We start from the raw sequence: 23,206 nt of genomic DNA, 5'->3' as shown, positions 1-23,206 counted from the left end.
TTTCCACTTTCATTCAGGGTTTGCAAATTTAAACCAAAAGTTTACAACAAGGACGGGTTATAGAAGCAAGGATTGGGGGGGGGGGTTAGATAATTATTGGATTTTCTTGCCATACCCTTCAAGTGTCTAGAAAATGATGGCAGTGCCCATTCTTACAGTTCCATGTTTAACTATGAGATAAAGAAGATTAGAAGATAAATAAAGTAAAGTTTTAGTGTCATTCGTTTACTACTAACCATCAAAAAAATATCTTTACCGAATACTAGCAAAATACTCCCTACTACTCCAAAGCATGTCGTTTGTGTACTGTTGTGTCTGTTCACCAACCCAATGCTGCCTTGAAAATATGCTCAATTTTGTTCATGTGTTATTGTCACCATAGCCCTTACAAAATTAATGGTCATTTTTCAAGCAAATGACCGTGCCCTGACTCATGTTTGGGTTAATTGTTTCTCATATAAAGTTACAAACATGATAATAACGATCCTTCACAGCATAATCAGCATTTGATGCCACATTCATGCTCGTCATTTTTTATCGAGTCTTACCTTTGAAAGCGGTTCTTTGAAATAGGTTAAGAAGTAGCGGAGGTCAAAGACGATTTCTTAGGATTAAGAAAAACAAACACAACGCGAAAAAATAACAGATTATATTGTAGGTTTTATTGTAATCCAGTAGTCAAGCTCTCACGGAAACAATCTCCGAATAAATCAGCGGAGAAAACTGTCTCTGTGAGATTTCTTGTCTTTGGCTCAGAGCCATGCAAGGTTATTTTTCTTTTACATTCACATTAGCTAGGGTGCTTTTCCCTGCGATGTTTTTTAACGCCGTTTCCTAGACGTAGATATGTTAACTTTACCGATATAAACACACATGCAGCGCTAGAAATAGCGTACTGTATCTTACTTTATTTTACTATGTACACTCTTTTTACAAGAACCAGTAAATTGAAGTTTAAGCTTATTTTTTTCGAAAATCTGAGGCTGGATTGTTCTTAATTTGTTCTCAAATTAAAAAGGTGTAAGCAGTATGATTTCTAGTTTTTTGTGACTAAATTTGGGGCTAGTGTTCTTATAAAATTGTTTTTACAACAAAAAGAGTGTAGTGTTTTACAATTTCGCAAGATGAAATGAAAAATTCTCATACTTAATTGCTAAGAGATCTTTGGATCTCAGTCACTATTTTATGCGCATCGATTGAAGCGAGGCGTGCTGTTTTCAATACATGTATATGAGATGCCCCCATATTCATTGACGTGTAAATTTAAGCAAATACACTTGTGGCTGGCCAGTAAGCTGCAGATGGCTTTAAGATATCGCGTTGCCACTTGTTTTCAACCTAAAGGTGTGATTGGGTTGATTTGAGGTTACAGCCAGCAGCCATACATAAATCAGTTCTTCAACAACAAGATCACCTCTCTACCTCCAAAGTTCACTTGGTGATTCGTCGGTAAACCATGGTAAAAACCACCATAGAACGACAGATCAGCTTGCAACTGCCTGGGGAGGAAGAAATCTGAGTTCAGTTTCTGATTAGTAGAAACGTTCAATATACAGACAAGAAATGCGTCCCAATATACCTGAAAGAATTGAAGAAGAGATTGATGACTTGGTGAGTCCATACAGACATGTCATAGAGAAAGCCTTTGAATATATTTAATATGTATTTGAAATCAAAGCTGGTTTTTTAGTCTAACTGCGAGCAAACATAGAAGTTTGAAAAGATTGGGAATCTTATAAGTGTATGATAATATATACGCGAATGAATCACACTATATCACACTCCATCAACTAATCCTCAAAGCGATTCCCTTTAATACTGTTCTTGTGTAATTTTCTAGCTCGATTGAATGACACGGCAGAGAATTGCCAAGTAAATACTTCTCAGGGTTCATTCACCTAATTACGAAGTGTCCTTATGCATTGTACAACAGTTGCCCATTTCTTATAAGAGTAAGACTTCATGAATATCTCCATAGCTGGAGCGACCCAATTCTGTTACATCCGATTGCAATAACGAAAACTACTCTTCTGTGAATGGACGTTTCCATTTTTCGTAAAGAGAAATGTCTAGCTGCTCTATCTAAAACGGAATCTTTTTCAATACTTCATTCATATTCTGAATCTAAGATCTTTCGCCACATTCTTGCTAACGATGAGATGAGAAATGTAATTTATTGTTTCTGCTTTTAATAATGGGATCTACGTCATATGCATTCAAGCTTTGAAAATACAGCTTAAGTTAAAGTTGATGTAAAGAGACCCCTTGATCATAGCCTCTGATCATAGTCATTCAAAATATGCTCTGATAAACGGCCAGCTTGTCTGGAAAAGCAACTTATTTGTCGATCCAGAGCAGGTAGTATCCCCACCTAAATATGTCCCCTTCCCTAAAGAAGTTCTATCCCCTATCAACATCTTTGTTTCCGTCGTGATTCTGTCTATACTATTTGGGTTAATAATACATTCATAGATGTTTATTGCAAAGCAATGAATATGGGCTTCAAAATTCAGTATTCTTTAGCCCGATTTATATATTAGCCCTGTAAGCAAAGGCCTGTTTCTTAACACAAACTTAGTTTCGAAAGTATTAATTTTACCACTTATTACTGTTACTTGGAGACATTACTAGTATCTTATCTTCTGTCAGCTTCAATGTCCGACAAAATATTTGTGAGTTTTAAAACCCCAAACCCGCATACTAATCATTCTTGATTTCTTTGTTCTGCTTTGAGCCAAATGAAATATAGAATTAAAAGTCTATTCAGTTCAATAAAATGCAGAACAGAGATATATAGGCTCAATGATAAACAGAATGAGATAACAAAGCCTATTTATTAGCCGCTATGTTGAGGAGTTGATTAGAACTGACAACTGATTTCGAAATTGGTTGCAAAAAAGGTGATCTGATATCTTATTTTGTGAATCTTACATCGATACGTCTTATCCTCGATACAAGAAAAGTTTCTTGTAAGGCTTAACCTTATACCATATATTGAGTTATGGTTTAAAAGTTTATTCTATAGGGCAATATTCAGGATTTTTTGAAGAGGTCTACTGTTTCGTCAAACGCCTTTCAACCCAAGTTAGGAATAAAGTAATCTTAAAGCACATCCTATGGCAGAAGTTCCTTGTATCAAGAATGGACACATATTGAGAAAAACGTCAAAATTCCTCTTGAATCAAGAATTGTATGAAAATCAGTCATTATTACAAAGCTCCATACTCCAGACTAGTTACCAAGGGGTTTGAAGCTCCCGGGTTAATTAGCATCTCCACTCCCAAGGGGCTCGGATAAACGTTTCGAATTTCTCTGGATATTTCGAATATAAACTGTTGGCACACGTTTTAGCATGGTTCAGAGCTGGTGAGAATTTGGCCATAAAAATGCTGGATTGTACTTAAGGGTTTTTTGTCTGAAGACAGGTGTAGAAAGCTAAACTGTATCTCTTTCCTCGTCATTTCCAATTGGATATTCAACAAGGCTGTCAATGTGTCTAGTGGGTGCACCCACTCCACCCTCTCTTAGAAGCAAAGAACATTACAAATAAACTGTTGGTAATACGTTATAAGAAGAAAATGACCGTACTCAGATAGAATATATTTCACGAGGCATGTAAGTTTTTGATGGATGCCAGGACATGAAACAAAAAAAGGAATGTTTACATCCTGATTCTCTTTCGTTGAGGATTTACCTTTTAGTCTCCATGGAGATAGCTCATCTCAATGTTGTCCATCAAAAAGAGACCGAGAAACTGATTGGTTCATTGGTTCAATCAAAGTTCAGAGGGATTACTGCGGTAGACGGTCCTAGGTGGCAAATGTAAAAACACGGACCAAGCTCTATGACAGATGATTTTCATTTTGATGTTCCCGGAAGCCTTAATCATTATTTTCATATTTTGGAGTTCCGCAGAAATATCGTTTTCTGTGATGCAGATTGTTATTTGGAAAATTCTTTAAGATTCACGGGCCCCTGAAAATTAAATTTATAAAGTTCGTGTGAAATGTCCATGGACTTCAGTGCATAGCTTCAGTTGCCTTAAAAAGTTTTATAAACGGCATCTATTGCCCCATTAAAGATACTGCTCAGTCTGAAGAAAGCCAAAATATATTGGAAAAAACAAGATTGATACTACGACTTGATAAATTTTGAAAACTAACCAACGCTTTAAGCTGGCCTAACAATCTTTGAAATCAAGGCAATTGTTTAATCGGACTTTATAAAATCATTTAAAGGAATATTTAGATTAATTTCAGTGATTAAAGGATTCCCTTTATTTGCAAGTGAAAAAATGTGAAACGAACAAAACTAAAGCTAGGCAGTTCGCTTTCACTGGCTAACAGCCCAAAAATCATGAGAATTACGTGAAATTTCTACAATCAGCAGCTCCCAAATAAGCTTATACTCCAGACCCCTAACCAGTTCTTAAGGTTGGGGGTCTAGAGCACAGGCTACTCCCAATCGATGAAATGAGTGGTGGCGCCAAGGGCGATATGAGGGGGTAATCAACCCCCCCCCCTCACTTTTGTCAAAATATGGCCTATATATTTTCTTCTAAAAACGGATTAAAAAGCGCTAGACAGGGTTAATATATAGGTCCTAAGTAAAATTAACCTGGTACAAAGCACTGAAACGAGGCAAAAGAGGTGTGGTCTCACTGGCCACGCCTATTACCCTCCAACTTTGCAGTATCTGGCGCCGCCACTGGATGAAGCTAGTAAACTGACTAAACTTATAGTTCAAATATCATGAATAACAACTTGAATTTTCTTTACATTTTGAATTAAATATGACATTTTTGGTCCTTGAGTAGTATGATGGAGGTGTGAGAGACCCAGAAAACAAATTGACAAATTGAAGCAGTAAAAGACCCATAAAACTTTTTAACATGATAAGGAAAGATAACAGCAGAAAGATAACTCCAAGGATTCGTTTTCAACAGAAAAAGATAAATGAAACAACGGCACAATCTAGAGTGAAACTATATGAAATTTTCCCTGAAACGTATAGTAAAGGACGATAAAGGATTGAACAGAGGTTAATTAGTGTTTTGTAAAGTGGCTTGGACCAAATTGTCTACATTTCGTAGTTGGTCTACATTTCTAAAAAATGGTTAATACTCCGCCAATGCAATAAAAAAGTTGCGAAATCTGTTCTCTCTATAATAGCTGTAATAATGTCACGAAGTTACTAAATTTTGCTGTGAGCTTGCTGCTGCATCCGATTGGCCCTGTTACAATCTTCGGGAGAAAGGGGGCACTCCAATTCTTTACCTGAGGGGAATTGCAATTTTTAGCTTTAAAGTGGCTGCTATTACATTTAAAATTTAGTAGTAGACAGTAGGGGTTGCTTGGCGTAACTAACTGACCAACTTTTTGCTTCAAATATGATTCAATTTGGCCTATCTGGTGTATTGACTTCACTTTAGTGAAATTTTAAGGACATTTTCATCATAAATAGGATATATTGTCATAAGTCAAAGCTTCTAGGAATTTATTCTTGGACCCCGCTTGTGGTGGAACTTAGCCAAACTCACCAAGCAAAAGCATCAAAAAGGGGGTGTAGGGGGCAAAAGGTCCGGGATCCGTAAACATGTATCATACTGTTATAAGATTTATTTACCACTCAATTTGTTAATGTGTCACCTTATTCCTCATTGATCGTTCACGCTCAGCGACTTATATCTATTAATTCCTAAAAGTTTCCTTACACAGAATATCTGCGTCCTCGATTCATAAATACGATGTTTTGTGTAATCTTGACATGGAATATCTGATAATTTGTTTACAAAATTTCTTCAAAGAGATATTCTGGGGTTGCAAGGCTCCTTGTAATATGGGTTCTGATGTTCTCTCTAAACTGCGCATGGACCCATCGCTCGGCAGTCCGACGATCCCTGAACTTTATGCCACAAATGATGCCCTCTTCCGTCAATTTCCGACCTCGCTTCGTCAAATTCCTAGCTACGCCCAGAAAAATTTCCATTTTTCATATCTCACATTCTTGGTCCGTGTTTTACATAGACACATTTTTCTATTGTTATCTAATACAATGGCATAATTGGTGGTTTGTTCATAAGTGTAAAAGGTCATGTTTATTGTGATGGCGGAGAAAATCTCAATCAAAGCCACGTTTCTCACTATGACCAGTGTAAAAGTAATGACTTGCTGTGAGGGTAATTATCCAAACTGCTTGTAAAAAACATATGATGGTAAGTCAACGTTAAAAGGCAAATTTAATTTTAGATCACGGTAAGCTCAGGCGGCCTACTATGGGCCTAGCTGTTGTTGTTTGGTGGGCGGTATTGTTGAGTTGCGTGTTTTGTTCATTTACTTGACTGATGACTCGCACATTACCTTTTCATTGTCAAAGGATATTCGAACATTAACAATATACGTGAATGTTATTGCAACTTTTCGCTTTCTGTCAATTTGAATAGTTTTCAAGTGTTTTCTGACAAGGGATGACTAACATGTTGCAGTGTGTTTTATTCAAAACATACAAAGGGGATTAACATTGTTGAAATATATTTTAGGTTTCCCTTCTGCATCGCATTCGTGAATTATTCCAACAATGTTTATTATCAAAAGCTTAAGACTCAATTTACCTTCGCTTCTCTAAATTTCCTAACTAAAATGGCGATTTTTCTTTTATTTGTTACGCTTTTATCCACTTCCAAACATTATTTGTACAGACGGAAGTTTCTCAAGAAAAATGTTTGCTTTCTCTTTTGTTTGCTAAATGTACTGAAAATTTGATTACTAGTATGAGAAAACTTTGCTGTCCAAATGCATTCTAATTATTTGTTCCAACATAGCGCTATAAATTGCCTTAAATGTTAGGTTGTGCATTTGCAAGGCTCGTATTTTAATGCCCCAGTGATGATAGGCAAATGCGGCATCGAAGGAACCACACAAATCAAAGCTTCCTAAGATCTAACAGGAGTTGAAGTTTGGGAGATTTCCTCTGTCTCAGTTTTTGCTTACATGCCTGCCCTGATTAGTAAACTTCATCATTTCTACAAGCAAGAAATCTCAATTTATTTTATTTTAAACTTCTCTCCAAATTTCATTTCAATGTACACACTGTGACAAGTGCTGTAGGTAGGGAATGGTGGGCAGGGAATGGTGGGCAGTGAATGGTGGGCAGGGAATGGTGGGCAGGGAATGGTGGGCAGGGGATGGTGGGCAGGGGATGGTGGGCAGGGGGTACAGTTGTCAGTGAGATACATTTATCAATCATCCATGACCCAACTTTTCCTACTCTTTTGCCCCTCTGCTCTGAAGTTCAGTCCCCATGATATTCATTCAAATAGCTTTTCTGTTATTTTCTATGACTGACAGTGTGGGAAATTCAGCTTTTTGAGTGGTTGGGTAAGCTCAGCCAATTTTCCAGGCTCCTAGTTAGGACTGACTTTTTCTGGCAGGAACCCCAGTCCACAAATATGGCAGCTACCTTTTACCTTCTATTTTCTATTAAAAAAAGATCCAATTTTGGAGACAAACTGATGGAGTGATGTCTAGTTGGCAGGACAGGGCAGTTTATGGCACCAACCACCAAGTTATGAGGGAGGGGACAAAATAAGATTATGTAGGCCATGCCTTTTTAACTGTCAAGCACCCATTTAATCACCCTTTCACAAACAGGAAACTGCAATTTTACCAACCAGGAATTCCCATGACCAATTTTGTTTGAAACAGGTAGTTGCAAAACCATTTAATAGCATATTGTCCCTCCCTAAAATATTACCCCTCCCCCAGTGTATTCACATCAGGATTAAGAGAAAATACAGAATCCATCCTTGAAATAATTTCCTTACAGTTCCATTTCTTTGCTTTAATTTTTAGCCAAGTCTCAAGATTGTTTCAAAAGTTGTTGGCTGGAAAAGCAAATCACCATCAGAGAGTAAAAAGTCATCTTCAAATGATAAAAAAGACAACCCCAATGCTACTGCCTATGGCTCCCTCGAGGCTGGAGCCAAAGTGACATTCCCATTAGGAAACAAAACCACTGTGGGAATTCTAAGATTTATTGGCCCTACAAAATTTAGCTCTGGAACCTGGTGTGGAGTTGAGTTGTCAAAACCAGAGGGGCGCAACAATGGTACAGTGAAAGGTGTCAAGTATTTCCATTGCAAATTCAACTATGGGATATTTGTTCATGCCGAGAAAGTATCACTAGTTGAAGAAGGAGATAAAGAACCTTTGAAAAAAGGTATGATTTTATTGCACTTTCATTTCAAAATTAGCTAAAAAGGATCATTTATGAACTGATTAGGAAATATTGTTTTCAAAATTTATTGTTAAGTCTAGAAAACTTGTGAATGGGAGGTCTCCTTTCTACATCTATCATTATTCAATTGGTGATTGATTACTGTAAAACACTAACTTCAACTCAACTAGAATCTACACATCTCAACAATATATGCTTACACTGAATGGTCTAAACAATATATAATTACAATTTTAAAATATAGTAACAAATAGCCCTTAAAGCAACAGCAAACAATTTTAAAAAATACCAAGAGCTTAATTTTGGTATAGAGAGTCTGAAAGAAGCTTTGATCTATGATTTTATGGATGTCATCAATTGGACATAGTTAATGACAAAATTTTCATTAGAGGTTTCTGGAGTCATCAAAATTACCATTTTTTGCCAATATCAATATCCATAATTTGTCCAAAAAATCTTGTTTGCAAACAATTTCACGCCATTAAATCTCCAAATAAAGTGATGTCATAAATTTGACCAAATTATTGCTAATTAATGTCATGTGAGAGGCCTCTTGTGATATTTTAAAGGGCATACCCAAAACGTTTTGGCAGGGTTGCAACTATAATTCCCTTCTTTCAACCATTTGCCACAAATTTCTAAACCTAGCTTCTGCATCATTTCTGAGTTATAAAGCAAGAAGCTTGTATATCAGTTTTAGAAAACATTTGATATCATAAAATATAATACAACAGTAGTAGCCTAGTGAGGGGGAGGCAAGATGCAGCTGACATTCTCCCTTTTCTATGACAAAATGCCTCTTTGAAAAAGAACGTTTTCTGCTGTTCCAAAGGTTCTTCTCTCACTCAACTGGCTTTTTGCCCCCCCCCCCTTAATTTTACCACCCTGGTTACGCTACTGTACAACACTTGATAGTGATGCAACTAGAAGGTTGGTCTTCGAATATGACAAATTTGTCAATAAAAATACTTTCTGGGGTTATGGTGAATTTTCCTGCTGTGATAGCTAGGTAAGAGTGAGTAATGCAAACGTCCCTTCTGCATTCAATTTCCTTTCAAAGCTTATATGCTTTGTTTTATGCTAGAGTTTAAAACTGTTGACATTTCGATGACACTAAAGAGAACTCCTTGTCCTGCAAGCCTATTTTTGAGTCTCTTGGATGCCCAAAATCCCTATCGTTAATTTTAAGAATTAATTTTTACAATAGGTGCAGGAAAAACAAATGCTAAACAGATCACTGATTCAAGAAAGAAAAGTCATTCTGAAAATTTGAAGCAAGAAGAATTGAACGTAAAACAGTTGAATACTAGCGTGGATGATGAATGGGTAGTTTTTGGTAATAACGAGGACGATTTGTTGTCTCCGGAAGCACAAAAAGGTTTGAAAGGAGAAGAGGGGTTATTCGCAAAGTCTGAAGAGGGAAATGATACGCAAGACAAAAGAGAAGACACTGGCTTGAAATCTTTCCCCAGAGAAGGACATGGTGGCCTAAGTTCAGCTGACGCTGACCCCCACGCCGACCCTAACAACATGAAGACTGTTCTAGCTGGGGAAGTCGATGTGGAAAATTCGCCACTCAGAATTAAGATTGTGAAAAGTGTCAGTGAAGATGATAACAACAACAACAACAACATCTCTAGCGAGAGCAAGTCACAGTTTGCCGATGGTCTTCTGTTTTACGTAACTGGTCATGCTAGTAGTAATCTTGGACCTAAAGAAAAACACAAAAGTTGCCCTGCGTTAAGCGCTAGTTCCGATGAAGATGCTTTCGAGACCGAGTCGCATTCCAATACTTGGCCAAAGTATCCGAAGGACGAGGTCCAGCTCAGCCGGGAGCATTTTCGGAGTGATTCACGTCAACGGAAGAGCCTTTCTGGAATCGAGAAACGCATACGATTGTCTCACTTTCGAGCCCCACCGCTTGGAAGTTTGAAGAGATCGCTCTCGATAGGTGCTGTGTACCCTAAAGAAAATTATGTAGCTTATGAAGAGCACGAATATAGACGACCGCAGAGCTCGCCTTTAAAGAGATCGGTTTCAGACGTCACCGCATATGCTACCTGTATGCAGCTTCCTTATGGGAAGCCACCTCCGGTTTCAAGGAAACCGTTGATCCGCAGGGAGAAAACTGCTCCCGGATCCTTGCAGAGCTCCGATTCAAGTGATGTTGAGAAATCTGAAGACAGTAGTGATGAGGAGGAGCTGAAGACTGTAGGAAAGAAAAATGTGGTTGATGTTGATGGAAGTGTGACATGCGATATAGAGGACATAGAGGAAGTATCGAATGTGTTAAACGATGGGACGGACATTGGGACAGAGAAAGGGCGGTCTGGATCATTAGGGCAAGAAAATTTTGAAGAGGGCAGCCTTAAGGCAGTTGAAGACAGTGTTACATGCACGGTAGAGCCACATTTGGAAGCAGCAGCTGATGTAAAAGAAGGGCCAATCATGTCAGCTGACAACGTCATTTCATCGCAAGAACCACTTTCAACCCCTCTGTCAGACGACAAATTAAATGTTTCAGATGAAAGTGAGACTGATAAAATTTCAACATCGAGGCAGGAAACCCGTAGAAAGGTTTCGAAAGAACAAGCATTAGGTAACAGTACACCATGTCAGCTGAATAGTGGATTGCCAGTGTTTTCAAAATCGAAAAACCAGGCCCTTGCAAAAACACAAGGTTCTGTCAAGGTGCCAAGAAAGTTTTCTGTTCCGTTGCCAGCCTCTAGGAAGGACAGTACTGTAAAATCTCGGTCAATGCTCAGCAGAGAGTGCCGGTCACAAATCGATTTATCTTCCAAAAAACAGGAAAAGATAGATGACAAAATTACGTTACCGAAAACGCTAAACAGAAGGGTCAGTGATTTGGTGGCAAATTTCGAGAAAACAACGGATGGACCCACACAGCAGAAAGAAGCTAAGACTGGGGTTGTCCTGCGCATATCTGTGGGAAAGACCAATACCGATGGCAAGAGATCTTCATTGAACAAGTCTTCCACTGGAAATAATGGTAAGTGAAATATTTGGCTTACATTTTAAGATCAGTAGACCGTCTTAGATACCATTGTAGACTGTATTGAGAATGTTGTTTAAATGGTGTGCCGATAGCCGTTTGGTATATTTTGGACCAAAACTTCCAAATGAACCGATAGCCGAGTACTGATAGTTCTCCTTTTGGATTTCCTTTTTATACCTCTCCTTAAAAAACATGTATTTAAAAACATGATTTTCACATGTGTGGCTATGAAATTTTTAACGTTGCGTAATTAGAGATCTTCCAGCCTTCTTAGAGACGAAGGTGTATACTTAAACGCGGAAAGGCCTAAGTTACCTTATTTTGGTTATGTTTCCATGGTGACTGCACCTTTAAGCAATTATTTGCTAAATTTTACAATACAGAAGAAGCAAAACAGAAAAAAAGCAGAGTGATTGCGTTAAAAAGGTTAAGTAGCTATGACCGTATGGAACTCTCATGTCACTTTGTATATTTTTTGAAATTTGAGCCTAGACATAGTTCGGAATGCAAGAAAGGGAACAGTATCTTTTCATTGGAGGCGAGTAACTGGCTCTGTCTTGTTTCTAGCACCTCTCTCATCGTGTCTCGTATTTCTTTCTATTCAAACCACCGTAAATTAATAATTCTATGTCGCTTATGGGTCAACTTATGGACTTTCTGCCCAACTTTGTCATCTACTCTTGACTTTCCAATGTAAAAATGTTGGAAATTTGTTGAAGGGGAGAGGGTACTTTTTGTGATCCCTGGCCTTAGATGTCCACGGTCCCGATGCTCCGTGTGAAAGGGTGCCACGTTTCATGCTTGTTTTTTGAGCTGCCACCCTATAGGTTTGGCTTTGCAAGAACAATTGTTTTCTAAAACCTAGTAGGCACGTCCTATTACCTGATTTGCCAATGGCCTGGTATGGGATTGTTGTTGTATTGCTAAATGGACGATGTATTCCTTACTCTGCAAAAAGGAATTAAGAGCCGGACCAACAGGAAAAATATTTGTCATGGGAATAATTGAACCGTACATGGGCGAAACAACGAGCTAGGGAAAAATCTTACTATTAATCAATGGCTACTTGAAAACAATGGAGTAGGTTGGTGACACTTTTTCTATGTTTTATCGTAGCCTATCTACCTATGAATTCCTTTTTCTGAATACTGGCAAATTATATGTAAATACCTGGTTACGGTATGGGTAAGCTCATGTTACGTATCATCTCTCTTCTTTTCTAAAGTTCAACGTGAAATCTCTTTGGAGGTGAGGGGTAACACACTAATGACGGTGTGGGCTGGAAGTAAGATATTAGAATGTGAGCTTGAAAGTATATTTACATGGGTGTCCTTTGCAGCCTTCTCTTTAGACTGAACTGTTCCTTCCTCCTTTGACGGTTTTCCTGAAATCCATCAGTATTGCATAAAGTGTTGCTAAAGAAAGCTTAAAATGAAAGTTATTGGGGTGCAGCTTGCAAAAATGCAACAATTGTTTTGCAAAAGCCTGCTAAAACCTTCGCCTCGCGATAAATCTCAGTAGAGTCTTTCTGTTTTCTGTGTCGCTGCAAGAATTATTTTCTTTACTCTCCTTGCTTCTTTCCGCAGCAGGCTTGCATCCCCTTCCTTTTCCAAATATCTTCCTACGATTACTTCTTTTCGCTCTAATAAGCCGTGCTGTTTCAAATCGCTGATTTGATTTCCACAGAGTTCTGGTAAGAAAAATTGCATTTCATTTAGTTTGCGAGAGGTGTTCTTCTCAACGACTCAAATCTCCTGGTCAGGTTTGCATATATGACTGTCTCAACACTAGGATCCTGTTTACTGTTAATCTTTGAATTAAGTTCGATAAAGCCGCAGATTGCTACGAAAACCAAATGGCTTATACGGTATTCCTTTCCAAGTAGCTGCTAGAGTAACCAAAAAGAAAGGTTAAACTAACTTAATCATGCGCTGTAACAAGACTGTGGACATTAAGGAATGTGTTCCTTATAAACCTCCTGTGATGGCCAACGTCAAACATAAAAAATCCTAACTCGCTCTTTCAACTGTCACGGACTTAGCCTTGGTATGTTGCTGGAATTTTAAACCACGATAAAAAGGCTTTATTGGATTTGAAAACTACTCTATCTCTGGACTAGCCTGACTTAGTCCGGAAGCCGACACCTTTTCTGGAAATCTTTTCGAAGAAAATGATTTAGTCCTTTAAAAACAGGACAAAGTTTTGACGATTCTAACCCTCCAAAGTTTTGTTATCTGTGGATGTTAATCGTGTCTTTTTAAGATTTGAAGAGATGAATTAATAAATACTTTCTTTAGAACTTTTTAAGAAGAACCATAAATTATGAAGAGTACCTCAAGCTACCTCAAAATGTGCAAAATTTTCCTGAATATCACCGCAGCGATATTAAATTCTCGCTAGTTCTTGAGGATGCAGTAGGCCAAAAGTCACGAATAAGAAGTACCCAGCATTTTCTGTGTATCAATTTTTCCAACTTATTTTTAATCTAAAACTACCGAACAGAAATATCCCCCCCCCCCCCCCCCCTCAAACGGTTACAAGATTATTACTGATTAACCAATCAAAATGCAAGATCTTACAAAAATGGGTGTTGTGCGTTTACTCCTTACAAATGTGACAATGGATGTGCGTCAAAAACATAAAAGGTGAAAATACTAATTACTGTTGTGCGAATACATATCTTAGCAACTTAATGAACATAGGCTAAAACATGACGTCAAAATAATGTGCGCCTGCGAAGTGCCCTGAAAATATTATGTGAAAAGGTTTCGAATCGAATTGGCTGTGATATGGCTAGTAAAGATCTGTAGTTTACGAACGGGTTTCTGTTTTTTTGCTTGGTTTGTGAAGTTAAGAACCAGTTTCGCGTTACAGTATCTACGCAGTGGACAGGTTATGACTTTGGCCGGTTTTGGGTAGTTTCAGCTCTTTTTCTAGTGGAGATCGTTTTCTGAAAATGATCTTTAAATATATCTTCATCGCCTTACCATTATAAGAAAATGTTATAAACCAATTATAAGCAAATTTTTAGTTTGCTAACGTGTGGTTAGAAATAATGATCATGTTTTGGGAGCCATTTTTTCTCCAGAGTTTAAATATCCCACGAAGTAATATAATAAAAGACAAGTATTTGCATTGGCATTTAGTAGTAGTTTTGAAATAGTTTTTGTTGAATAGAAAATTACATCACGTCGTTTACATTATGTTTACCATCGCTTACTGTGGAAATGGTGCATTTTTGCAGCTGTTTTTATACAGAGATTTATTGATATAATCTCTTTTAAATATGCTGGAATACGTACCGGTCTGCAGCTGTTTCATCTTATCAATTAATATTTAACAAGGCTTTGCATTTGTCAGTTTGTCGAAACATTTATCAAACCAACTTCAGGCATCATAGGATAATCCACAGGTATTTATGGCAAGCGATGCTGTTCACATCGACGCAAGGCCGAAAGGCAAGGACAGGTTTGTAGCCACTACGCGATTCAAAATGACGCTCTAGTAGAGTATAGGCGCGTGGGGGATGGTTATTTAGTAAATTGATAAACGGTTTGTGCAGTGACCAGTTGTGAGTTTTATCATTGAGTAGATGATTAACCAAAGAATATAAAGAAAATATAAGTATTAAAACAGGTATTTCAACAACCAACAACAGTATACCATCGTCTATTACTACTTTTTAACATCAAATATATTTCAGGATATGCCCAGTATCGCCTCTGTTTACGATTATTACCCGGTATTATCGCCCAACTCACTTATTGCATTTGATTGCCAAGGGTTTTATTGCAATGAAATTTAGAGTCCTGGCTTCAAGTCTTCCGGAGGTCTTTGAAGTATAGGTTTTATCTGGTTTTATACATAACTAATTTCTTAACCATCATAAAGTAGAACTAGAAAGAAAATTAAATAGAGATATAAATGTACAATGGAATTGATATTGGAACAAACTACAATGCCTGCCAAAAGTACTTGGAACACCCAGTAATTTACGCTGCATTTGATATCTTTCATTCCTTTCATGAAAAAAATTACTACTTCCACCCCCTTCCTTCTAAAACATTGTTGATAATTTAGAGAAATATCATAAAAGAAGCGCAAAAGAAAATGTTTCCTAAAATCCTAACCTGTTTGATAGTAAACCAACATTGTTCTGTAGGGGAGAGGGTGATGATTGATTTTGACCTTGGAAATTGACGTCAGTGTTCCAAGACTTTTGGCAGGCATTGAACTGCTGCATCCAAATTTGAAATGTAAGCAAAGTTTCAAAAATTGAATATATCTAGATACTTCTAATAAGACAGAAACATCAAAACTATAATTTTAGGAAATGATTTTAAACGCAATGAACGATATTTCACGAAAGAGCAAATTTTCGTTATTCCTTTTAATGAAATAAGTGGGTTTTTGCATCCAGCTACGACGTTTGTAAAAAAGGCTCCTGTTGTTTTCATGTGCTCGTCTTTCTTTTCGTCTTCTAATAAATTTATTTAGCATATTATCAATATGTTTCCATGGATGACCTTTTCAATTAGAATGTTAGGCCCCATCTGCTCTATGTAACAAGCAAATCTTTTTGTTCATTCAAACTCTTCTAGTTATTTTAGAAATGTGTAATTTTGTGCATTCATGCTGACAAGATAAAATAAGTTGCTTATTTTATCTTGTTGACAAGCCAAGTTTTTCAAGTCCCGTGAATCTCTTTGTATTAAACGCGAGTATAACATAGTCCTAGTAAGCCTGTAAGTCAAAGGACTGTAAGTCATAGACCTTTCTCGGCGATTATAACATGCTTCGTTTGTTTGTTTGTTTTTAAAATTTCGCCTTCTTTCACCTGCTATTTCTTTGCCCGAACACTGGACCGACCTCTTAACCAATTAAAGCTTTTCAAAATATTGGACTAATGCGCGATCGTTCCTGCATTTTCTTAAGAACAATTATAGACGATTTTTCAAGAACAGACCAAGGTCGCATTGCTAAATAATTTATTGAGATAATTTATCAAGATTCTCAGCTGTTCCCAAACATATTACAGTTCCGCTTAAGGTATTATCAGTGATGGCGGATACCAGAGACTTTTCGTTTCGGCCTAAATCCAACGGTAGCGCGATGCTGGTGCAAAGTGCAAACTACCTGTCACAAGGACAGTCAAATCACACAGAACACGCGTCAAAGGATCACGTACACCGTAGCGGTCTACCGGTGCGCATTCAAGATGGCAGACACAGGACGAACATGAATTTGAGGAAGTTTTTCGCCCGTGATGGCGACGTTGGTGGCTTGGTCAGACGTGCACGGAAAAGCAAGAAAGGTTTCAGAAATTTTCGATCGATTCAGATTGTTTTTAGGCTAGTCTATAATCAGAATTCTTTTTTGCGGAGTTAATTTCTAAACTAGAATCTCCTCTTCGGTTTTACATGGAAGCGAAAACCGGTTTTGTTTTCTTTACAATGTTCTGCAGCTTTTCTGTTCAATAACAATACTCTTGTAGCTTTGACTTTCTTTCAGTTTTATCATTTGCTAAGAGATAAATCCAATGTTTATCAGGAGAAATCCGACGCTAGATCTTGTAGCAATGTTTACATGTATGGACGTGTTTGTTTGAAGTTTAGACGTTGGAATTCATGAAACATTGATTTACATGGAAAGGTGGCTGTTTTATGTTATGAAAGTATAGGTACGCTTTAATCAGTCTAATCTTCTTGTTGCTTTGTTTTTTCATGATAAAAATATTTCGTTAGCGACAGTGTCGCCAAGTTTTGTAAAGGAAGTAGCAAAGTTCATCCATTTTATTTCGTTGATTTCGACTTGGTTTCCAAATACAGATGCGAGTTTCTTGAAGCCTCTTTTGGTAGTAAATTGGGAGGAAGTTTGTTCCAAAAATCATTCCTTTATTAGATCTACGGAAATAGGCCACAAACCAGCCACAAGATGGATATGGTTTGGATTAAGGGGCTTAGGTGTGTGGACATGACGAGCCTGTAAGGTGACTGTGGTGAGCTTTAACAGCAGGAGAATTCTTTTTAGTGTTTATAAAATGTTTGATGTATTTTAATTCATAGTCTATGAAAATATATTAATTTCGAGGCAATTTGCTTAGTTCCTGGTTCACCTTCAGCAATTTTTGTTTTTCTTGATGGTTTCGAATTCTCATGTGTGTATTTGTATTCTCCGTTTCTATGATCGATAGATGATTTCAGACAATCTTCCTAATTGGATCACGCGTCTCTTTTCAATTGCTTTTGAATTAAAAAGGCATTAGACGTCACTATGGGTTGTAGCGAGATTTTATTCGAGCATTAAAACTGCCTACTCTTTGGGTAGTATTTCACTTGGAAGTGAGGGGTATGGCTACCCAATTAGAGTTTTTGTGAATTAGTTTTTGTAGCAGTTAAAAAGTAGTCGGAAAGTTATTCATGAGAAAATAAAGGGGGCGCCCCAAGCCCACTACCCACCCAGAAAGAAGTATTGTCGAGGATTTGGGAACACTCTAGAACGACTGGGAGGCCATACAAGATGTTTTAGAACTTGTTACTCTGGTTTAGCCATGCAAGATTTTCTGTGGGTCATTCACAGGCGAAAGGCGCGACTCGGTTTTATGAATATTCTAAACTGAACTGTTTACATATTAGAAAGTTGTAATAACCTCTACCATGTTTACACTGCGCACGTGCTATATCTTGGAGATTTACATATTTAAAATGGTCCTCCTTAGCGTAGCGCTCCTTCTATTTCCCAGAGTGCATTGATATCTAGCGAGTCTATGAAGCACTTAGGCCGAGCACTACCACGCTCTATCTTTACCTAACGGCCTGTTACATTTACACAGCTGTGCGATTCTCAAAATATTATGCATAGCTAGTTTTATGTTTTTTATCCCATTCCTCTTTAACTCTCCAGTTTACTGAATATTTGAGTCAAAGTTGTATTTTAGTACAGAAATCATTGAGTATAGTCTTTAGTATGGAGATCAGTTAGCATCGTTGGTATTGAAAGTGAACGAAAACGCTGTTTTTTCAAACCTTGGCGATCTTTTATTACAATGGCTGTCGTGCTAACTGTTGATGAGCGTATCCATGGTGATGTACTTTTTCTCAAAGAACCTGTCCAAACAACGTTGCTAGAAATGTATTCAAGCTAGTGAATGGTTGCAGTTGCTATGATAGTTTTCCCTTTGTTGCAATAGTTTGTCGCTGCAGGCAGGGGCGGATCCAGAGCAAATTTGAAGGAGGGGCAGTTGGTAGTGGGGGCGCTGAAAAATTTTCAAAAATTGGTTACGAGAGTACGCTGTATACAACAATTTCAGATACCTTTAAGAATAAACAACATAACTTTGAGGTAATCCTTGAAGCAAATTAACCTATCGGTCCAAGAACCTTTTCCATCTGATTCTCATTCTTCAAAAGGGGCGCAAAATTTCAAAAAAAGGGGCGCCAGACTTGCTTCAACTCGTTGAGGGAGGGGCAACTGCCCCTAGTTGGCCCACCCTTAAATCCGCCACTGGCTGCAGGTTGGTACTCCCAACCATTAGAGCGTCTGCAAATAAATCTCTAGGCTACAATTTATTGAGGTTTTGTTTGAACAGTGGTTTTCATTTTATGCCTTAAGGCCCTGCAACGATAAGGGTTCTTGTCATGACGGTGAAAAACCAGTTACTAACCAGCTCGTTGGTGGAGCGCTCCTTGCCGGACCTAAACGCAACCGTTACAGCCCCAAGATCTGTTAAAATTTACTAGTGATCATTAAACATACAGATCATTCACAATTTGATTTTTTCATTTGTTGTAGTTTAGGTATAGATTCGATTTAATTGTTTTCTGTTGCAAGGTGAAATAATTGTTATCTTATTCTATCTTGATTTTTAATTCTTTCTAGAATTATTTGCACGTAACATTTAATGTTAGTTTGCTGTATTTTTACACGATGAGAAAAGTATGATGTCGCTGAAAATATTTGTGATAATAACGTTGCCAGTTTGGTTGTTACGTGTGTTTTATCTCTGCTAGAATGGAACATCTTTGCACGTTCTATACACTATAGTCACCTGTATTTTGTATCAATTGTCCTGAAGATAAAGTGTAAGAGTCAAAAGAATAGAACCTTACAGGTTGTTATTGTACGACAGAATGACAAACCTGATCAGAAAGAGTCCAATTGTTGATTAGAATTTGTAATTGTGTAAAGCTTATATATACTTATATATACATCGACTTATATATACACGCAACTTCAGATTAACTAGTGATAAGTGGTGATATCTTGGGAATACTAAACACGCAGTTGAGGATTTATTTCATCTTACCCCCTGGAGTTTGCTTTCATTTATTGTCCATTGGAGTTAGTTTGTTAGCATTGTTAAAACTCTTTATATGAATGATTTCTCGATAGCATGTTTATGTTTTTGAAACATGGGCTTAGTCCTTTGATACATCAGCAGTTTATTTTATCAATCATAGAATCTACTGCTGCTAAAGGAAGTAGACGAAGTAGTTCGTCTACCACGCCAAGAAAGTTATCTCAAATCAGCCAAGAGGAACTAGCTAGCAAAACAACTTTGTCGCAGCAATATTTGAAAGAAGATCAAAATAAAAAACCTAAAGAGCAAAGCAAAGTCAATGGAGTTCTCAGCTCGTCGAAAAGTAATATTGCAACACCTACAGGGCGTTCTGGTATTCCAGGTCAGTTTACGAAACGGATTTCTGTCGTTCACGTATAAATTATTGAGCCTAAAATTATTTATTTTTTGTTACGAAATGTCTCCCTCTGGCAAGGAATCGTTGTTATCACAAATCATGAAGTGAAAGAGGCCTCTATCTTTTTTAAATTGAGATTTTCAAGATCTTTTTACATTCTACGTGGTTTTTAGGTTTGTTTCATTTTGCATGATGTTTACAAGCACTTTGATTTCGCATGTGAAGAGGCAATGTATATTTTATTTTAAACCGCCATTTGATGTTACATTTACCTATACTATAGATATTATATATAATTTGAATACTGATAATTTTGTCAATGGCAAGTAGATGTTTTATACTGTATACCAGGGGTGTAATGCTAGGGGGCTCGGAGGGGGGGGGGGGATTGTGCCCAACTGTTTATGCTGAAAAGTAACCAATTTTTTCTTTTGCTTTCGTTTTTACAGCAAGAATAATTTACCAACGAAGTCTACTATCGGCTTTTTGCAAGTGTACCAGCAACTTTTCGTCGCAAAATGATCAGATATCGAGGAAGGGGAAATTTGGGGGAGAGAATCTGTTGTTGCTGTTATAGTTATCGTTTCCCTGTAGAAACCTTCTCAGCCCTTTCAGTGTTGCGTAACAAATCAAAAATGTTACGGTTGCCAAAACAGACTGGGCTGGCTTTGTTTTCCTTTTCGCTCGGATTGTTTTTCAGCCTGTACGGTATTTTATCGGGCATTTTGTTGTTGCAACCGCTAAACCTTTGAAGACAATGACATTCTCGGGCCAGTCGAAGAGAAAGATAGTTTTTCTTTAACTTTTTTCTATAGCCTTTTGTACAAATAGTCATGGATTTTGGATCCAACACTAGCCCCCACTCTCTACACAAGCAACTCTCTATTTTCGTCATTTCGTGACAGGATATAAATGAAATTATTGTGTCATAGTGTGGTTGTCAATTTTCTCCCCAACGTTAACATGATATGATGATTATTTTGTATGACTTGTATGTATTTCTTTCCTAGGGTATGGAAAGCGAACCTTGAAGCCAGTTTCTAACAAGGACGTGAAAGATGGTAACGAAAAACAAGCCGAAACGCCAAAAAAGTCGAATTTCAATTTCAGGTTTTCATCGTCAAAGTTAGAAAAACGATCGCCTTCGCAGCAGCCCGTACCTTCTAAAGATGAGGACAAGTCCTCTAGTTCAAGTGGCTCGCCGGCACAGGCCAAAAGCGACAAGGTGCAGATACAGGAGCTGAAATCGAAATGCCAAGATTGCGAGAAGCAAATTAGTTATCTCGAGGAAGGGATGCGGCAAAAAAATCTTGCTATGGAAGCGTTCATTGTTGTTATAAAGCAGCATATCAAAACAGTGAGTAGGGAATATTTTTATGTATTTGAAATGCGTCATAATGCCACAAAATTCATTCCATTATAGAGAGAACCTGGAAAACGTAAATTACCTGTGTTGATTGAATTTTGTTGTCTTCCCGGCAGCCTTTGTGTTCAATACTTTGTATAATTCATTGCGAATTTTTCTTAGGCATTGGCTGGTTTGTTTTGCAGATTATTTCTGCCCATGTATGGTTTTTTTTGTTTTCTTTTTCAGATCGAAGAACAAAGTGAGAAGCAGGTGCATCTTCAGGATAGCACTAACAATCTAGCGAAGCAACTCGAAGTTCAGACTAAATTGGCAGGTAAGCCTGAGCGTTTCTCTTTCAAATTCATATCAACGACTTTGATTTATTTCTAGAGGAGACCTAAGTTAAGTAATTTTGCATCTAAATTTTTTTTTTCTTTTGGACTGCAAGTTTAACGTTACTTTTTCAGTTGTAGAATTTTTCAATGTTTTTGTTTACTTCACTGAACATGTCACGATATCCATAAATCGAAATCTTTCCTACATGGTAACATCCCCTAGTTTGGGTTCTTGTATTAGTAAAGGTTTTCTTGTAATGTTATAAGCAGACTTTCAATTATTTATTATCATAATTCGATATCTTTCAGTTTCAATGCAAACACGGCCTTGTTATGTTTGCTTTTGCGTCTGTTTTTAGGTACACCTAAGGTTTTGCTTATTCAAAACAAGATCCTAGCTAATTTATAAAGCTTCTGACCTCCATATACCTCGAAGCGTTAGGAACTGGCTTGCAACAGAAACTGTACTGCAGAAGTTGTCAGTGGTCTGACGGAGAATTCCATCAGTTTCAACGCTTCCTAGGTTCTTAGCAAGAAAACGTCATTTCCAAATGCAAAATCTTCTACCAAATTATCAATAAAATTAATCCCATGTTTAGAGCCTGGGAAAGAGCACTTTGATCTGTATTCTTCCGCTTCCTACTCCTTGACCAGCTAGGCGGAAGTGAGGAAAGGTTTGAAATTTCATCCCGATTCGGATGCAGATAATCAGTTGCTGCAAGACTTGCAACAAAGGAGTGCATTAGTGTATCAGAGTTTTAAGAAACTCGAAGAAGAATGGAAGATGACTTTGATTCTGGCTTTGTTTTAAACATGGTACAAAATTATGCTACAAGGATATGCCACAAGTTTCATTTGAACGGCCAAAACTCAAAGATTTCCTTGGTGCGGATGTGAATCCACAATGTGCGAGAATGCCAATAAATCGTTTATATGAAGAATATGCATGGCTATATGCTACTATAGTTTGCCTGGCCCATCTCTAATACAACACGACATTTCGTACTTTCGAATAATAAACAATATTTCATTGTTGGTACCTGTCCGTTCGTAGCTGTGAACACTTGCAGATAACGATATTTTGTTTTTAAAATCCAATTCATTGTTTTTTGCAGTAACTAATGAGGATAAATTTAATGAAATTGAAGAAAGGCTTGCCCAGGCTTCAATCGATTTTGGGAAGCAAATTGAAAACTTGAAAATTGTTCATGGCTTGAAGTTGGAATCATTGAAAGAGGAATTGAGTGAGTCACACAAAAAAGAAATGGGTCAAGGTAAGTGCCACTTTGTGTGAATTTTCACGTAAAGGAGCCATTCTGTTTTTTTACCTTAGTCCAAAAGATCAAATTGATTCTCAAAGTTCTCAAAACAGAAAAAATTTTGATAAAAGTAAGCAAAACTTGATATAAATAATGACTGATCATTAGTTCCCTTTCTCTTGGATAAAATTCAGTTCCATGGCGAAATCTTCCTGCTTTTCTTCTCGTGGAAGGTGTTTTTGGCCTCAAATTGCCATCAAGCAAGGGGGCGTCCCAAGTTATCACCAGAGACGTTTTTTTGTCAGATGTTGTCCTAC

The 23,206-nt window shown here is 37.5% G+C and overlaps 1 protein-coding gene across 2 annotated transcripts in view; it reads left to right on the top strand.

Moving 5' to 3' along the window:
• The first annotated feature begins 1,369 nt into the window (after positions 1-1,369).
• Positions 1,370-23,206, top strand: part of LOC135686840 (uncharacterized) — a 28,352-nt gene continuing 6,515 nt past the window's right edge. Inside the window, exons 1-7 of one of the 2 annotated variants that reach the window (XM_065203197.2) lie at positions 1,370-1,611; positions 7,851-8,217; positions 9,443-11,245; positions 19,711-19,932; positions 20,958-21,304; positions 21,542-21,629; positions 22,746-22,904. In XM_065203197.2, coding sequence (XP_065059269.2) covers positions 1,564-1,611; positions 7,851-8,217; positions 9,443-11,245; positions 19,711-19,932; positions 20,958-21,304; positions 21,542-21,629; positions 22,746-22,904 — 3,034 coding nt within the window. In that variant the 5' untranslated portion in view covers positions 1,370-1,563. Of the gene's footprint in view, positions 1,612-4,231; positions 6,215-7,850; positions 8,218-9,442; positions 11,246-19,710; positions 19,933-20,957; positions 21,305-21,541; positions 21,630-22,745; positions 22,905-23,206 lie in introns of those variants that run through there. The other variant, XM_089109093.1, reaches the window with a different exon arrangement.

The sequence above is a fragment of the Rhopilema esculentum genome, chromosome 6 (assembly GCF_057945365.1).
Source record: "Rhopilema esculentum isolate cy_ngs chromosome 6, ASM5794536v1, whole genome shotgun sequence".
Classification (NCBI taxonomy): domain Eukaryota; kingdom Metazoa; phylum Cnidaria; class Scyphozoa; order Rhizostomeae; family Rhizostomatidae; genus Rhopilema; species Rhopilema esculentum.
This window is presented reverse-complemented; position numbering and strand designations above follow the sequence as displayed.